The 18,633-nt window shown below is 39.3% G+C and overlaps 1 protein-coding gene across 11 annotated transcripts in view; it reads left to right on the forward strand.

Annotated features, from left to right (window-relative positions):
• Nucleotides 1-18,633, forward strand: part of DACH1 (dachshund family transcription factor 1) — a 326,316-nt gene that overhangs the window by 208,757 nt on the left and 98,926 nt on the right. For 5 of the 11 annotated variants that reach the window (XM_066581217.1, XM_066581254.1, XM_066581226.1 and 2 more), the window contains one exon: nucleotides 15,179-15,382. The exons of 3 other annotated variants lie outside the window; for them this stretch is intronic. In XM_066581217.1, coding sequence (XP_066437314.1) covers nucleotides 15,179-15,382 — 204 coding nt within the window. The remainder of the gene's footprint in view (nucleotides 1-15,178; nucleotides 15,383-18,633) is intronic. 3 more of the 11 variants (XM_066581243.1, XM_066581247.1, XM_066581277.1) reach the window with 1 other exon arrangement.

Here is an 18,633-nt window from a genome sequence, read left to right on the forward strand (position 1 = left end):
TCAAGTCCGCGTCAAATCCTGCCATTTGAACAAGGCTTAAGGTTCCAAATCTGTCCCTGTAAAAGCAATGATAAGAAAAACTTGGATTTTAAACTTTAATCGTCTCCAAATATGTTTTAAATGTAACTGTACTTAAACACCTTTCAAAATCAGTTTTTTGCTTGCTTTACTATTTTTTGTACATTGGACTAGGAGGCTCTTCCTACCTTTGGGTCCTAGACCTAAGGAAAACAAGTGGTCAAACTACTGTAATACAATGCAAGGATTGTAGCAAAGAAACATTTGGTATTTGATGTAATGTAATAAAAAGTACAAGCACATAAAGCCTAAAAAATGGTCAACTACTGTATATTGATTAGTGACATTTATTGCAAGACTCTAAATTTGCATATATTTAAATTAGGTTTATGATTTTCTCAGTTTATATAATTAGATATTAGTGAGAAGATATTTCACTCTTTTATAGACCCACCTTGATTTCTCAAAAACACAAACACATTGACTGATACCTGCTGAATAAAGTCAGTGACAAATGATAGAAACTTCTAAAAAGAAGTAATTATGTTAATTACACAAATATGTGGTTATATTTATGGAGAATTGAGGTCAAATTTAAAAGTTATGGCCTCAAAAAAAATACAGTCTGTGGAAAGGAAAAAAATTAAATTTTTGGATAACCTGCATCTGATATACCATTACAGTGGCCTATAGTGGTAGGTGATCTTTCTATATTATGTAAAATCCAGTTTTATGATAGATTCTCGTTTATAATTAATACTGATTTACTTGGGAAGTGTTTGTATGTTATTGTATGTTCCTTCCATAATGCACTGTAAAGAAATATAAGAAACCAGAGTGTGTTTTAGGCTTGATTCAGAAGAAAGAAATGAGGGTCACCTAAGCTTTCTACGAATTTGTGGACCATCTAAAAGGGTTGATCTGAAGAGTGTTTTTTATTGGATAATATATAATTAAAGACAAAAGTACTAGAAGATTTCTATTTACATTAAAGCATATTCTTAGTGAGTATTATAAATGTGAAAAATATTCAAATATCGTATTGCTGTTCTTAGTTATTAGACTGTAAAGTTACATGCTGTATGTGAGAATAGTTACTCTGTTTCCATGTCCATGAAAACACTTATTGCCCTGTACTCAAGCAACTTTTATAGGGGTCCTTGAAGCAAAAATGAAAGCTGAATTCTAATTGGCTTCTGTGAAATCCAGTAACACTATGAGGCCTTAGTCACACGGGTGCATCGGCGCTCGTGTTACTGTAGGAAGAAGACTGCCGCACTTCAGGACGGACGTCTCTCTGCAGACCCGGAAGAAAGAACATGTGACCGGCTTCATTGCCCGTTCATGTGTTCTTTCTTCTGCGCTGCGGGAGTCGTCTGTCCTGAAGTGCGGCAGTCTTCTTCCTGCAGTAAGCGCTGAGTCACACGGGCGCATTGGCGCCCGTGTGACTAAGCCCTGATAATACAGAATTTTCACACAAGGGGAGAAGGCAGTGTTATCATGTCTGATCAAGTCCTCAAGCCATACAATGCCTTGTGGAAAACTATGGTGTAGTATAAAAAACTGGCTGTGCACATCATACAGATGGCACTATATGATGCCTGTGTGCTTTATTGATGTGCAGGACAGAGAGGCACCTTTCTTGAATTCCAGAAGGAAGTCATCAAGGCCCCAATAGTTGGGGACCAGGATGTGAGGGAGGCCAGTACTTCTGGAAGCGAGGTCACATGTATTGTACCAGGGCAACACTTTCCTAGTGAACTTCCCTCCACTGGTTAGAAGGGAGGACCCAAAAAAGGTGCACAGTAAGTTAGAAATGACGGATAGGGAAGGAAACAATTCACCACTGTGAAACCTGTCCAACACAGCCTGGCCTGTGCATGAGAGATTGTTTTAAAATATGCCATATCCCTGGAATTTTAATCTTATTATTGAGTTGAACCACCATTATGTTTTACCCGTTGTACTTTGCACAGCTTATACATAAAGCCACATGCCACTCCTTCCCTTCTGAGCTTTGCTATGTGCGCATGCAGCATGGAAGCACCATTTTATGATTTATCCAGATGCACTTTGCACATTTTATACATAAAGCAACATACCGGTCCTTTTCTACTGACATATTCTACTCACATATGCCCAAACAACATTTTACGTCCACATATGGGGCAAAAACAAAACAATTGGGGCTAAAACTGCATATTACTGGAAAAATTTTAATTTTTAATTTGTTCACAGAATACCAGTTTTGAAAATAGGGTGATTTATGAGGGTTTTCTGAAATATAGGCCATTAAAATCAATGTTGGAACTGAATAGCTCCTTAAAAAAATCACCTTTTGAAATTTGTTAGTAAATGTGAAAAATTACTGGTAAACTTTTATACTTTGTGGAGTCCTAAAAAAATAAAATGACACTAAAAAATGATTGCAACATAAAGTAGGTCTATAGTAAATGTTAATTATTAACTATTTTGTGGTGTATCACTATCTGTCTTTCAAGTACAAAAACTCATTTTGAAAATTTTTCCAAATTTTCAGTAAATTTAGATTTTTTTTTATTATTAAAGACAAAATTTATTGATGAACATTTATCACTAACATAAATGTAAAAAATGTCACAAAGCCTTCTAAAGTTATTACTACATAAAGTGACAGATGTCGTATTTAAAAAAATAAGGCTGCGTCCTGAAGGCCATGTCCTTAAGGGATTAAGCAATTGCATTTTAATGTAATTATGTAATCCTTAAATGGTTATTCCACATGTTTTTCGTATTGAAAACCTATCCTTGCAGTAGGTCATTAATATCAGATCAGTGAGGGTGTAACGCCTGGCACTCCACCAATCTGCTGTTTGCAGAATTTGCTGTGCAGCGGAATTAGCTGGAAATAAACTGAGCTTGCAGTGCCATTCATAGCCACTGCACAACGTACAGAGCTGTGGGAATTCCGATGAACCGCAGCTCCGAGGTGGCATAAAAGTTGATCAACACTGATCTGATACTGCCCTATTGTATGGATATTTATTGATAACCTATGGATAGGTCCTTAATAAAAAAAAACTCCCAGAATTCCCATTTAAAGGAGGTTCAACTATTATCCAACATTACAACAGCCTTTCGTCCCTCCATTAACACTCCAATGGCGCAGTCATGCAGCAATTTGATTTCCCTGCATCTACTCCACCAAATTGACAAGCCCAAGAGATATGTAGACTACCATACATGGAATGGTCACAGTAAAAAAAACTATAAAGTTTTTATACAGTATAGTATATGATAGCAGTTCAATGTATAATAACTAGAGATGAGCGAACGTGTTCGGCCCCGCCCCTTTTCGCCCGAACACCGAACTTTCCGAGGACTTCCGTGCTCGGGCGAAAAAAGTTCGGGGGTCGCCGTGGCAGCGCGGGGGGGTGCGGCGGGGAGTGGGGGGGAGAGGGAGAGAGAGGGCTCCCCCCTGTTCCCCGCTGCTGCCGCCCGCGCCGCCGCGCCTCTCCCCGCCCCCCGGCGCCCCCCAAATCTTTACGCGCGAACACTGAAGTCCTCGGAAAAGCCGGTGTTCGGGTGCGTAAGTACTCGTTAAGAACACGTTCGCTCATCTCTAATAATAACCACTTGTACATATTACCGTATTATAAAAATGTAGTGTATTTACATTTTGGGCCAGCTGCACACGATCGGGTCGAATTCCGGATGAGGGATGCCGCACTGAAATCCAACCCTGTGCCATGCCGGTGATCCCGCGTACCTGTCGTGTGCAGGCAGCCTTCTGTACTGTGGATGGTCCAGCTGGCGAGCCTTCAGACATGCGTAGTACAGATTTTCCCGTGTTGTTGCTAGGCGATGATGCGGGTCCCGTAACTTTTCGTGCAATGTCAATTGCAGAAGGGCTGCGGGTTGGGTGGCATCCATTGTTTTCAATGGAAGCCGTCCTTGCGGAGCCCGCACGAAAATGAAGCATGCTGCGATTTTTCCTTTATGAGCAGGAAATCGCAGTTACTCTCCGCTTGTGTAAGCGGACATGTGGATGCCCCATGGGTTGGAATTGGTGCGGAATGCCGCGGATTCCGCAATTCAAACCTGGTTCAGCCGGCCCTACTTACTAAGTTCACATCTAAAAGTAATAGTAAAATAAACGTAAACTTGACAGGATCAATATAGTGCAATTAATGAATTTCCAATGCTTGTATTCATCCAATGTATATGCTTTTTTAGTTTTATGACAAGAAACACATTGTGGGTAACCGGCTTAAGTGGACATATTCATTAAAGAGCATGAAGTGCCTGGGAGGTATTATGTTCTACAATAAATACCATTTCTCCTGAATAATTTACAAACATCTTAAGATCAATTTTACGTGACAGCATAGCTATGCTCGGCTATAAAAGCCCAGTGATGGCTTCGCTGCAGTGGTACAGCAAATTTAATTTTCCTTCTCTTTTGGTTTAAGACAACACTCAATAAATCATATTTCAGTAGAGATAGCGAAATCCTAATAATGTGCTGCATTTGTTCGTATCTGCAAAGATCTTTACTAGTTTTCAAAAGCATTGTAATTAGAGAAGCAATCCTTTCATGAGAAATTACCAGATACATTATTTCGGTATAGATCTTTGGGTTCTTACAGGTGTTACTCAAAAAGGGTGACAGAGGTTAAGAGCTAAAAGACCATTTATTATGTAGCTTTGCTTGAAAGCAGGGACATAAAACAAATCTATAAAACACATAAAACAGCATGAGAGCAACAACAGCCAAGGAATAATAACGTAATCACACAAAGGAAATAACACTGCCGAGGAATAATTATTGAATTGAATTAATACAATAACACAATATTGGATGGTTTCCAAATTCTCTAATGCCAGACGTACCTAGATAAAGGCAGGACTGCTTTCACTAGACCTGCACTACAAACTTGGAAATGTTTCTTGTAGAAAGAAATCTATGGTTTAGGGCTTAAACAAATGAGCGCATGCGCAGATACGCTCGACACTATTTGTGCATGAACACAGTAAAATTCTTTTCTCTTTAACTGTTTAAATTTTGCACTATTTCTTGTGGGTAAAAAAAAAGCAGCGCAAGTACTATCTTTATTTGAGCGTAGTATTAACACACAAGAATCCCGCTAGTCAAGACAAAACCAAATGGTTTTGTTTAGCCATGTTTTGCAGCTGTGATTTTCACAGCTTCAAAACGTGACGAATTCACGTTCGCCTGCTTTAGCCCTTAGGCTAATTTTACACGGGAGAGTGTGATATTGGTCTGTGAAACTCGGCCCGATATTGTGCTTGGCAACTTGTGATATCCCTGCGGATGCGAGGTGTTTCGGTGTTAAAACCGCCTCGCATTACTTTGGAGAAGTAGCGCTCCTCTGGTGCGGCTGCCAGCCGTGGCAGAGGATCGCGCAGTGTTTCCCATTGTTTTAAATGGAAAACCTCACATCACATTCGTGTGTACCTTGCACGCGGTGTGAGGCATTGCCGGCCCCACTGCAAATAATGGGCAATGCGAGGGCACACTCATAGATAAGGCATACTGTGGTGCGATGTGGAATAGAATCCCTTATGTGTATGACCCCATTCACCCCTCGAAGTGGGATTTGGTCTTTCGCTGCGGGGCTCCCAAGCTATTGGATGCATAGATTGGCCTGGTAATGTGGCTGCTAATGCTGCACTTGGCCGAGGCGCGGTATCTGGAGATCTGAACAGGATTGTAGGAGAGAAACAGGCTGAAGTCAGAGCTGGTGGCATACATGCAGTAACAAAGTCCAGGCTGAAGGTCAGAGCAGGCAGCAACGAAGTACATAGCCGAAGTCAAGGAACATAAAAGTCAGAATAGCTAAAGTCAAGCACGGGTTAGAACCAGAATTAAAAGAACTGGGGCTCCCTAAGGTGTGGCTGCCTAATATAGGGTATGCAGGAATAGGATTGGAGGAGGACAAGTTATGAGAGAACACACTGGACGTTTAAGAGTCCGGGCGGGATCGCACGTGAGCCCTATGGGCAGAGGTCTGGGAGCCAGAAGAGGAGAAGGAAGGAGCAAAGTGGCAAGCACCGGCAGCTGCAGAGCAGGTGAGCCATGACAGAAGTACACCTTGACAACTTTGTTACCATCAAAATACAAGACATGTTGGCTATACTCGAGCAGTCCCCATTATGAGTTAAAGAAGTGTATCAGATGCAATTCTAATATGTTGCACAGCATGACGTACTACGGATGTATCATAAGCCATAGCACAGATGTGAATAGAGCCTGGCATTTGGAATATATTTCTTATCTTAATAATGTTGAATGGATGCACTGAAATAGAATTGCAAGGAGCTGTGACTGATGTAATAAGGACATGGTTACATATTGAAAGTATAAAAGCATGATCACAAGGAACATCTTTTCTGCAGGGGCAAAATCAGCAATGAATCCACATGTATCACATATGTATTGGCCGTAGATACATCATCAACTTCACTCCACAAATCTCTGACATTTCAGAGCATAAATTGACATGCTGCAGATATAAAATTCACACCGCAGGTTAATTTACGCTGCCTATTTTTTGCTCCCACATGCAGCTGAGAATTATTTAATGCCCCTTTCATATGGAATATTTTAGTGCATATTCTACGCCCAAATCTGCACCAGAATCAGTGGCATTTTAGCATCAAGTTAACTTCAATAAGAATCCACAACATAGTTCATACCGATTTGAAATCCCCATGAGGGAAGAAAAAAAGAACTCAATATCCGTTTTTAACACAGAATCCATAATAGAAAATATACGTATGATCTGTCCCATTGAATGGGGCTAATCCACATTCTGATCTGCAGCATCCTTAACTGCTGAAAGATGCTGTCTAGTTTGGTACTCAGTAATGGGGCGATTTTAGATTTTTCCTTCGACATAGCCATATATCAGCTTGTTTTTTGCATAAAGATTTGTTTTCTTTATGGTACAATTTTGGGGTACATACAATGTATCGTATAACTTCTATTAATTTGGGGGGTTTAGTCAGGGTGAAAAAATGCATTAACTCCACCGTAGTTTTTTGGTTTATGTTCTGCAGGTCATTATGATTATTAAAAATATATTTTTTCTACTTTTGTACAATCAAATAATTTAATTTGGTGTTGCTGCATTTAAATACTTTCTTCTTTTCCATCCATGCTGCTGTGTTAGTGCTTGTTTTTTCTCAGACGACTTATCATTTTCTTTGGTGCCATTTTTTGGGAGAATAAATGAACAAAAAACTGTATTTTGTCAGTATTTTTGTTTTTGCTTTTTCACAGGCTCACCACGTTGGATAAATAATGTGTTCACTTCATTGTACCAGTCTTCATATATGCACCAATACCAATATTGTATTTTTTTTTAATTTCACCTTTTTCTCATTTTTTCCATGTTCCAGTAGAGGACTTGGATGTGCAGTCTTCTAATCGCTCATATAGCACAGTGAAATGCTTTCTATTCTATAACTTTTATACAATTGTTCTATTTGTATATTGTCCCATTTTCTATACATTGCCAGCCATGACAGGACTGGAATCCATTGTTAGGCCTCCGACTGCCATGGCAGCTCATCCCATCTCCCCTTCCTTGATTGCGACTGGTAGCTACTTAGATGTGGCAAAGGCTTACACAGTCAGAATCAGACTTATATCCAATCTTGGCAATTATTGCAGGGTACCAACTATAGAATATACCGGCACCCGCAAGAGATTGCATGGGCACAGCTTTTGTACGTATGCCATCAATAAACTGTACTATTACTGCGCTTTGCGAGAACAAAATTTCAGCAATGACATAATAGTACAGTGCTGAGCAAGAAAGGGTTAAATACAAAAGCGAGAAAAGCTCACTGCTAACAGTGCTGTAAAGATCCCGTGAATGGGCTGCTTTAAGCTACTTAAAGTAGCCCATTCACATGATCTGAGGTGCGAGCTGCGTGCTTTCAATGCTCCCATAGGAGCCTATGGAAAGCACGCAGCAAAGATAGGACAAGTCCTATCTTTGCACGCACCTCAGAGCTGATATACAAGTTTGCACTTGCATGCCCTATCTTTGCTAGTTGCGTACTTTTTTGTGCTCCTAACAATCATCAATGTGAACGCTTCTGTAGGAACCACCTTATAGAATCGTGTTCTATGCGCTGCTAGCAGTGCAGAAACTATGTTTGTCTGCATGAGCCCATAATCACATTGTTTGGTAACAATAAGCTGAGTCATGATGTTCTGTCTCAAAAAAACTGCGCTAAATGTAATCAACAGCTTTATTTCAAATTATTTGTACTCATCTGAGAGCTCCTACCAATGCGAAAGAGACTGGTGGGTGAATGAATGTATCCTTAAAAGGGCTTTTCTTACTTCTAGCTGTTTTGCTGCAGGAAGCAGACAACTCTGTGCATTGCAGAGTGGCCCTGGTCGCTACTGCAGGCCGAATCCCATTCACCTGAATAGGACTCTCCTGCAGTACCAACCCGGGCCACTACGCAATGAATGGCGCTGTCTGCTTCCTGTCTGCTTCCTGCAGCAAAGTGGCTAGAAGGGGCACAACCACTTTACCTATGACCTATATACCTCATGTTAGGCCAGCTTCACATGACCAGGTAAATTTCTGGCTATGAAGCCAGACGGTGACCCTGTGTACCTGTGATTTCTGCATTGCATATGACCATGGCAGCTTACCCTCAGTCATACGCAGTACAGATTTTTTTTCAATATTTGTATTTCCCGCGTCGTCTCTTAGCGATGACATGAGTACCCACAGCCCATGTGTGTCAGTCGGCCTCCATTGACTTCAATGGAGGCCGCCCGCATGGAGTCCGCAGCAAAACAGAGCATGCTGCGATTTTTTCTCCACTCCCGGAATACGGAATTCATATCGGTGAGTGTGAGCGAAGAACTAAAAGTACAAGCCTTCCAATGCGTGCGATTTGCTGAGGATCCTCTGAGTGGACACCGATCGCGAATTCTGAAATGGGAATCCGATTGTGTGAAGTCCTATATGAAATCTTGCATTCATGAAATTCGATATGTTCTAATGTTATTAAACAAGATTATGGAAGGAATTTAAGTACAGAATATGTATAGGGAATGGATAGTTCTTTTCTAGTGAATAGGTTTACTAAATACCTGTGATTACCTGCAGGAGAGTAAAATATAGTCAAACCCTTTAAACTGCAACATTTTGCTACAATGTTTGCAATTGATATTTTAATATGACTCATCCATTCATTCTGATTCAGGTTTTTTTTCTGAGGCAATTACTGCAGCTTCACACACTTACAAATGTGCTTATAAGCCTTGACGTTCATCATGCACCAATACTTTCTGAATTTGTATCATTTATTCTCCAGGCTGGAGAATTATGTCAGTATAATTACTGTGTTGTTTATTTATTAGGGTTTCTAGTTTTCAATGTAATGTCAAAGCACATAAACACAGCAGCGCGGATCTGAAAGAGTAGGAAATTATCAATATTTTATAATTAATATTTTCTTCTTTCTCTAAGTAGTTATGAGTATACTTATTATAACACAAGCTAAGATTAGATTTGACAATTGCAAACATAAGCCAACCAACATGGAAGCAAAATCAATACGTACATTTCCCTTGGGGCCACTATTTACTGTTCACAGCACCATTTACTTAATGGAATGGCAGTTATGTTTGCAGAAACCTTGTAACTAGCATTTTTATGTTTTAACTAAAAGCAGCTTTCTCCATGAATAACAAAAATAACATGCTTGCTGTAGTTAATGGCAAAAATATTTTAAGCTGTCATGCATCAATAACTTATGTGCTGTAGAATAACAGGACAAAGCAACATTTCTGAAAGGAAGCACTTCAGTTGGCAAGCTTTGTTAACTTATCTTGCTTAATTTGAGTGAGATAATGCACTCATCCATAATTGTCTATTAAATAGGTTGAGCCTTCCTGCTATTTCAAGAGGTTTTTTTCATACCATTCTGCTGACACTGGTACCATATTTTCCTGACATACAAGAAGCAGATCTTTGCTAGTGAGTTATTTACCCGATCAACTATATATTATGTCATGAAATGGTTATGTAGACCAATACAGGGATGGCAACTGTTGACCCACAGGCGAGACGAAACGAGCACCTCGTGGTATAGTAGGATCTAATTCACGCTTATAGAAATATTTGTTCATGGGTAAGTATATAAAGTTAGATTTTGGAGGATTGCAGGTTAGTCCTTGCAAGTCCTTATTTGTATCATGAAGAACACCCCAATAAACCCTTCCTTTTCAAGATCTCAGACCTACCTCAAAGGGTATGTCTAGCTTTGAGCAACATTTTACAGCATATACATTATATAGCTATATGAATTTTGAGTTTCTAAAGCCTGCTGCTTCCATTCATTTTAATGAAGAGTAACCACATATGCCCTTCTTAGGATGTCCAGCAGTTGTCAATATATGTCAATAATCCATCAGAGTCTTTATTGGGGAAACCCTATTTAGCTAGTAAAAAGAGACTATAAAGAAAGTGATAAATATGTTTGTGAAACACGGTTTGTAAAATGCCTTTAAGGGCTCAGTCAGACAAGCGTGGTTTACACACTGCTAAGCAACGTGTAAACCATGCTCCTGACATGAAGGGATTATGCGCATGAATGGGCTGCCCCTAGCTCCGTAGAGCAGCCCGTTCACATGTCCGTGTTGCGGGCAGCCTGCTTCCATGGCTCCCATAGGAGCCTATGGTAAACACCCTGGTCAGTTCATACCATGGAGCCAACTGCCGGTCGACACTCGCTGTTCGTTCTTTTTTTAGAAGCGCAGATTCTCCACTTGCTATAGAAGCGTGGTTTACACGCTGTTGTAGCAGCGTGTAAAACACGCTCGTCTGACTGAGCCCGTAGACTGTAACAATGTTCACATATTGCCTATGGCAAATCTGATATTTATTTGCAAGAGGATCCACAGCAGGAATCCAAGGCTAACACTCGGATTTCTGCCATAGATGTGCAGTGCATGAGCTTGCAGATCCACACAAGGATTAGCCTCATTCAAAGCACCTAACCTGTGGCTTTTTTTCAGACAGAATCCACAAGAAGATCTTTTCTGTGGCGTAGAAAAATTCTGTACAGATTTTTATTTTTATAAATGTGAATGATTTACAAAATCCCCATTCACTTGTATTGAAGGCCAATTGTGAACAGATTTGATAAGGATTTCAGCATACAATACTCACTGAAATCCTCACCAAATTCAGAATGTGTGAACGTGCCAAAAGTGACATGAAATACATTTCAGCAACCAGCATTTTAGTAGGATCAGATAGCTATAGTATCATCTCACAAATAGCTTAATACACAGTAAACAGTACATTTTTAGGGTCCTTTCATACGGCACGATAGTTGTCCCAGTGGTAATCACTCCTCTGCTTTCACATAGGAGCGAAGAATAGTCAATGAATGCAGGCAGAACAGGCCGGAGACTGTTCTGGTTGCTTGCCTCCACTCACAGTAAACAAGAAGCCACTCATAGATGATAACAGTAGAATGCGAATCTCTGCACGCTTTATGAAAATTCTAGAAATTCATGCACATATGTCACTCTGGTTACTCTGTATGATGCCATTAAAGTGGTTTTGCCGATTTATATAAATAAAGCTTAAAGGGTGTTGCCAAGCATGGCCATGGTAGAAATATCGTTTTTTAGATGGTGGATGGAAACAGCTAAGTGCAGCTGAAATGTCATAATGCATTCTACTGTTTCCACAATCCCAACCACCTCATACAGCCAAGCGAGGGGTGGTTGGGTCTACAAATAGTGATATTCCTACTATTAAGACCCACACTTATGAGGCTTTCCTGGCATATCCTGTGGATATGCCATAAATGCCTGAGATGGTAATATCTGTGTAATAATTGTATAACAAAAAGTTCCTCAGCTGATATTTCAAGTCATCACCATTTTCAAGATTTCTGTATAGGCTTTGAGTCCAGCCAATTTAGCTCACAGAGCATTGCCTAGACGGGATACCACTAACCAACTATCAGTATTAGGCATGTACGGGTTTTCAGTAATGGATATCTGGAAATTCACTTGAAAGATAATAGCAACTCCAAATAGCACACTATTAAGGTAATATATAATTGACCCTCACACACTAATGTGTACCTATGCAGCAGGACTGAAACTATGTACACCATCTCCAGCACTGTTTTCTGCAATTTTCAAGACTTTCCCTTAAACCGCATTTTGGGGGTCTCAAGATTATGTTACCCATCACTGCTCTGCACTTTCTCTCAGCAGGATGTAAGTGGTGTTTATGGCAGTCAATATTCTGGGGGGGGGGGGGAGAAACTCGTCAATGGCTACAAAAACTCTCTTGATTAAAACTTTAACAGAATACAGATTTCCATAAACACCCTCTGTATTCTGCTGATAGCACCGGATGAGGCCCTGGAGAGTCATCTACATAGAAAGGAGAATAGTCTTACTGCCATGTTCTTTTTTAAAGTGTCATGTTATTTCAGAAAGATATCTTACCTTGGCCTGCAGTGCTAATGATATCCACCTAGAAGCTGCAAGAAACAGCCAGCCCATACAAACAAGGTGCAAATTTGTTTGGCCCTTAATATATTCTGCTTTCTACTGGTTAATTCTGTTTCAGAATTTATTCTTTTGTAGATCTCTAAGCTTTCTTATGGAAATGAAGCTTTTTAGAAGATTTGTACTCATTTTCAAACACAGTTACATTCATTCAAGTATGCCATTATACAGAGGCAGCTGGCTTTTATCTAGTGATATTTACTTCAAAAAGCTAAGTTAAATGGTATCATAGATTAATTCTTAGGGCACCGGAAGACCCTCTTTTTAGAGTAGAAAGAGATTCTGTAATTACTTAGGCTACAGCAATGAAATCACTGAACATGTGTACTGTAGGATTCATCATATCATGTGCCACAACACAAAGCAGCAATAAAAAAAAAACAAGTTATAAAAATCAAACATGGGAACATGACATCCTTGTCACCAATATGCATTACAGCTTCCCAGTAATTTACAGCTCTACATAACATGCTTTCTTGAGTACTATTTTTTTCATTCAGGAAGCAATGAAACTTCAAAAAGGGCATTATCCTCTGCAATTTCTTACATAAATCAAACTGGAAATAAGACACATTTTACAATTCAATTTAAGATCCCACTGAGACAATAATGTTGCAAGCTGTGCATTTTGCAAAGTAATATAGTAATGTCTAGTTTGCATTTTTGAAAAACCAAATTAATCACACTTTATTGAATATGTTCAAGCATACCTAAAATCATTTATTATTAAAAATCTGTTGCAACAAATATAAACTATATTTTATACATAAAGGACAAACTCATTTATTCATTAGGATAAAATGCTCAGAGGTTGCATTTTAGAAGAACATGAAATGACAATGTGAATGTGTATTATATGCAAATCTGCATATGTATTACAGACAATAAAATGTACCAATTAGCATACTTTCAAACACAGATCTGTACTTGGATTTAAAGGACCATGTCAAAAAAACTCCAAAATGATATCACTAAATATTGTATCGTACCCTTGACTAGGTATTTGGCACTTTTTTGTCAGGAGGAAAGATTAGTCAAATTATAGTTGACAACATTAAATGAGAGGATACTTTAGTGGAGACTTATTTTGTCTTATGTTCCCCCAAACTACCGACAGTATTAGCAGGATAAGCATGCCAGTGCCAGACTACCCATAAACTAGAATGACTCATGTTGACATAGATGGGTCAGAGCATATGTCATAACTAGTAGACTTATCAGATAAATTATGATATTGGCCATGTTACATAGCTGTAGTTTTCAAGTTCAGCTTTCTTGATATCCAAATTGTGTTCAAAAGTATTGCATAAAGGGTCTCGGGAATAAATTGATGTCAGCTGATATCAAAAAGTTTGCAGCTCCTTCACAACTTTATTTTGCACAGCAGCATTTTTGCCCATCTGCTGTGCAGAGAATTGCAACACAGTCTTATTCACTTGGGCGAAGGTGTATAGCAACTTTCTGAACAACAGTTGGAGTGGCACACTGCTATGCAGGAATGTTTAGGTGGTAGTCGAGTTGTAGAGGATAGACCCCCACTGGCCATGAAGCATGAAATGTCAGCATAACTTATCAATATGCCTTCACTTTTTATGATAGAAATATTTGTATTGGGTCTTTCAATATGGCCTCCTAACTTTCCTGACTACCTCATGAACACTGTGCATTGGTAGTGTCGTAGACTACCGATGCACTACACTTGCTTTCTGATTGGCCATTGCTGTTCAGTGAGCACCACTAGACAATCAAAAAGCAGCATTCAGTAACTCAGAGTACTGATACACAGTTCGCACCAGATAGTGAGAGGAGGCATGCTGCCATCTTGGAGAAACAAAAAGGGCCCAGGAAATGGTAGATATAGGGGAGAATAGAACAAAGCATAGAGGCCAGGTGATATTACTTTCACCCCTCCATTGGCTGAGTTTGCCAATGTAGCAGAACTGACTTTTCCACAGTGTGTAATGTCTGGTTTCCCATGGGCCAGTAGGTGAACTTCCATTGTTATTTTAACTAAATGAGGCTTCATCAGAAAAAAACTGTTCAATGACAGATTTAGAAGTACTAAAGCTATCCTTTCAGAAGCATCCCATAACCAAGGCTTCATGATGAACTGCACTTAAAACTTAAATTCTTTAATTTGCTTATATGTTTTAAGGTAAAGATCTGCACCTATATGGAAAATGGTTCAGGTTCTTCTTTTACTAGCAGCGCCCCATGTTATGAAGTTGTATATTTAGTTTCTACACTTTATTACTTTCTCATTCAGTAAAAATAATTTTTCACGTAACATTCCATAATATCATTTAATCTTATGTCTCCAACTCATCCAATCTAATGAGGATCAAACATGGAATGTATAATTCTGTCCAGAAATAAATATACATTTATTATGATGACTCTAAAATTAGAAAACAAAAATCACAACATAACATGTCAAGAGAGACCCTTAGTCTACTTCTCTCCATTGATCTAATGTAAGTACAGAAGACCGTTTAAAGTAAAGGCCATATGTTGATTCCTTGATCTTGTTAATGGATATTTAAACCATCCTAAATTCAATTCAATGTATATTCGTCTCTACAGGGAGCAGTGATGGTTCTTGGGAGAAAGAAAAACTTCAGTCTCTCCCTACCCAAGGATCACAAGCCTCTGTTAACCATGCCACCTTGCCTGGACAGCATAACCTTCCAGTTACTCATCCTCTCAACTCTCTACAACAGAATCACCTTCTGCCAAATGGTACGACATGCGGCCATTCATCCCTCATAAGGCAACAAATTCTATCAGGTGCTTTTACTGAAAACTTAAAAAAATATATCTTTTAATTCATTAGTGCTTAATATATGTTAAATTGACATTCTGAATCCACATGGCTGACATTAGGAAACTGAACGCTATATGGTAGTTGAAATTGCTGGCCTTCTGATGATTCAAACACCAAAGAATAGGGGGACAATCATTGATCGATCACTTCCTTCTGCTCTGACTACATATTTCAAGGGCTCTGGGTGCATGGCATATTAGCACTGTAGTTTCATGCCACAGACTATGCCTATAGCAGACTGGCTACTCACTAGTCAGTTAGAATGCTGATGGTTTTTCATGAGGATAATGGTCAAAAATGACTACACCTAGAGTCATAGAATGATAGAGTTGCTGAGCCAATCAGGGGCAAGTCTGACTCACACCCCCTTCACACCCACTGCAGGCCGGCCGCTCTGAACTCCGTCTGCCGGGACAAGGTGAGTATGTATATATTTTTAATTTTTACACATTTCTGGATGAATTGCAGGGAAGGGCTTATATATTTAAGCCCTTCCCGACAATTCATCCTGCGCTCGCCGGCAGCCCATTGCTTTCAATGGAGCTGGCTGTATTGCCGGCTCCATTAAATTCAATGGGCTAACATCGTTCTTCTCTGTCACAGCTGTTACAGCTGTGGCAGAGAAGAATGATTTGTCTTCTATATGTTCTCAATGGGGTCGGCGCTGCTGCCGCCGGCCCCATTGAGCGCATATAGAGAAGAGAACAGGAATCGCAGATAGGTGCGATCTGCGATTTCTGTTCTATAATTTATCGGACGAGCGCATAAAAAGCACTCATGTGTCCGATACCATTGCAAAGCAATGGTTTTAAAAAATCGCCGGACGCATGCGCATGCGCAAATCGCGCGAAAAAACGCCCGTCTGACTAAGGCCTAAGTCACATTGGATTGTTTTAGCTGTAGTACATTATTTGAAGAACATTTAATCCTTGCCAGACATGAGGCCAAATGTGAAGCCAGCATATACAGGCCCAGATACAGTAATATATCGGCAAATACAAAAATTATATTGATAATTGGTATTGATTATTTTCCTTATCACTGTGTTTGCTTGGGTTTCTTATGGGTACTCAGTAGAGATGAGCGCGCGTACTCGCTAAGGCAAACTACTCGAGTGAGTAGTGCCTTATGCGAGTACCTGCCCGCTCGTCTCTAAAGATTCGGGTGCCGGCGGGGAAGAGCGGCGAGTTGCAGGAGTGAGCTGGGAGGAGCGGGGGGCATCGGCACCCGAATCTTTAGAGACGAGTGGGCAGGTACTCGCATAAGGCACTACTCTCTAGGCTTCCTTCCACACTCTAAAATATACTAATAGGTAAATTCAGATTGTAAGCTCCCATAGGCCCAGGATCAGATGTACGGGATGACAATTCAGTATGAAGCACTGTGGAATATGTATATGCTATATAAATGAGGAAAGTAAATATTTAATTTATACTAAAAATGTTAATTTATGAAAAATATAGATAGTACAAATCCTTGAGTCTGCCTAATGAATAATTATTTGGTTTTCCCACCTGCTAAAGGTGCTTTTAGACAGAATGGTTACTGTTCCAAAAAATCGTTCAAACAAGTGAAAGTGAACGATAATCGTTCGGTCTAAATGTGAGCCAATGACTGAACAACAAACGATAATCATTCATTTTCGTTCGTCGTTCATTTTGTGCAGGCATAAAAATCATTGTTGGCTCGTTCACTTATCGTTCTGTTCAATCCCTCTTATTTTGTTATACAGTGAATGTGAAAGACTGAATTATTCTCGTTTGATCAAGTCAATAATGTATCTGACTGGTTAAACAGGCTGCACGAGAGTGAATGAGCTAGCGATGACATCACTTGCTCATTCAAACAATAATTGGCTTGTCTAAAAAGGACCCTACCTCCAGCCTGATAATCTAAAGTCATTTGCGTATCGCCTCCAGTCTTGGAATGTCGATAAAAAGTTCAGATCTTCATGCTCTTATGTAAATCTAAATGTGTCACCCACATTCACTACAACAGCAGGAGGCACAAGTTGATACTTGCTGCTTATAGTTCTGTACTAGAGAATTGAGGATGGCTGCCACTCCTAAGTGCTGTATCAAAGATATCTAGGTTTTTCTACAGTTTGTAATCATAAAGGATTTTATAGAGGGCATGCTTCTTTCCAAAGTTTATGAATGTTCACTATTGAACATCATTTGGAAGTTTACATACAGAATTAATTCTGCAATAATTAACTTTACAATTTATTGCCTTACATTACTTTACAGTTTTTTTATAGACTTCAGACAGCAAATCTTCCAGCTAACTGGCTGACCCAACGTCTGCACCGAGTGTTCTCTGGTGTTTGACATTCTGGGAAGAGCTATCTTTCCACCAGAGGATGCAAAGTACTGTGATGTACAGATCTAAAAAATGTTAACTTGACGTTTAACGCATTATGATAACGTAACTACAGTGTACTAAGCTGCTGTAAATCGAGTTATAACTACGCTTAAGTCACGACTGCTACATCTGTAAGAAAAGCTAAATGTTTCAATGCATTATATTAGCTCAACAAATAGTTGATAAGAAGCTTGTTGACATTTCCAATGGCATCCAGCAGAACTCTGAATACATCAGTACCTATAATGCAGGCTATAACTCTAGATCAATATAAAATACAATGCATTTACAAGTTAGTTAACCTTTAAGTAGATTATTTCCCTCTATATAAAATCTTAAATGATTTTCAAATGGGAGCACAATCTTAATATCAATTTTGTCTACAAATCTTGTAGTGTTCAGTATGTAGACTGGTTCAGTATAAAATGAGATTGGTTTCAATATGTCTGATTGTCCATATGTTCCTTAGTCCTTCTTCTTTTATCATTGTCGTTCATATAAAGATTGTATTAGAAGTTGTATGGAGAATTCTGAATAGTGTTTACTAATTCTGTATCGAACTGCATCTCTTTAAATAAATTTGAAAGCAATGAGAAGGATATGAAAAATTGTTACCTGTATGAGTACAATGTGCCAGTGTCTGCTCATCTTAGTTTTAGTTTCCTACACATTTTGGTCTCATTTTTGAAGTGTGCCACCAATGATAATGGATATGTCACTTTATAGAAGCTTAACCTTTATCCAATCCCTCCAACAGGAGGGACGAGCTCAATTCGTTCTGCAGGAAAAGGACATTTCAATTTTGGATGAACTGAGCTTATTCTACTTCAAATGGCTCCATTTCTGTCAG

Source organism: Eleutherodactylus coqui, chromosome 1 (genome assembly GCF_035609145.1).
Source record: "Eleutherodactylus coqui strain aEleCoq1 chromosome 1, aEleCoq1.hap1, whole genome shotgun sequence".
Lineage (NCBI taxonomy): Eukaryota > Metazoa > Chordata > Amphibia > Anura > Eleutherodactylidae > Eleutherodactylus > Eleutherodactylus coqui.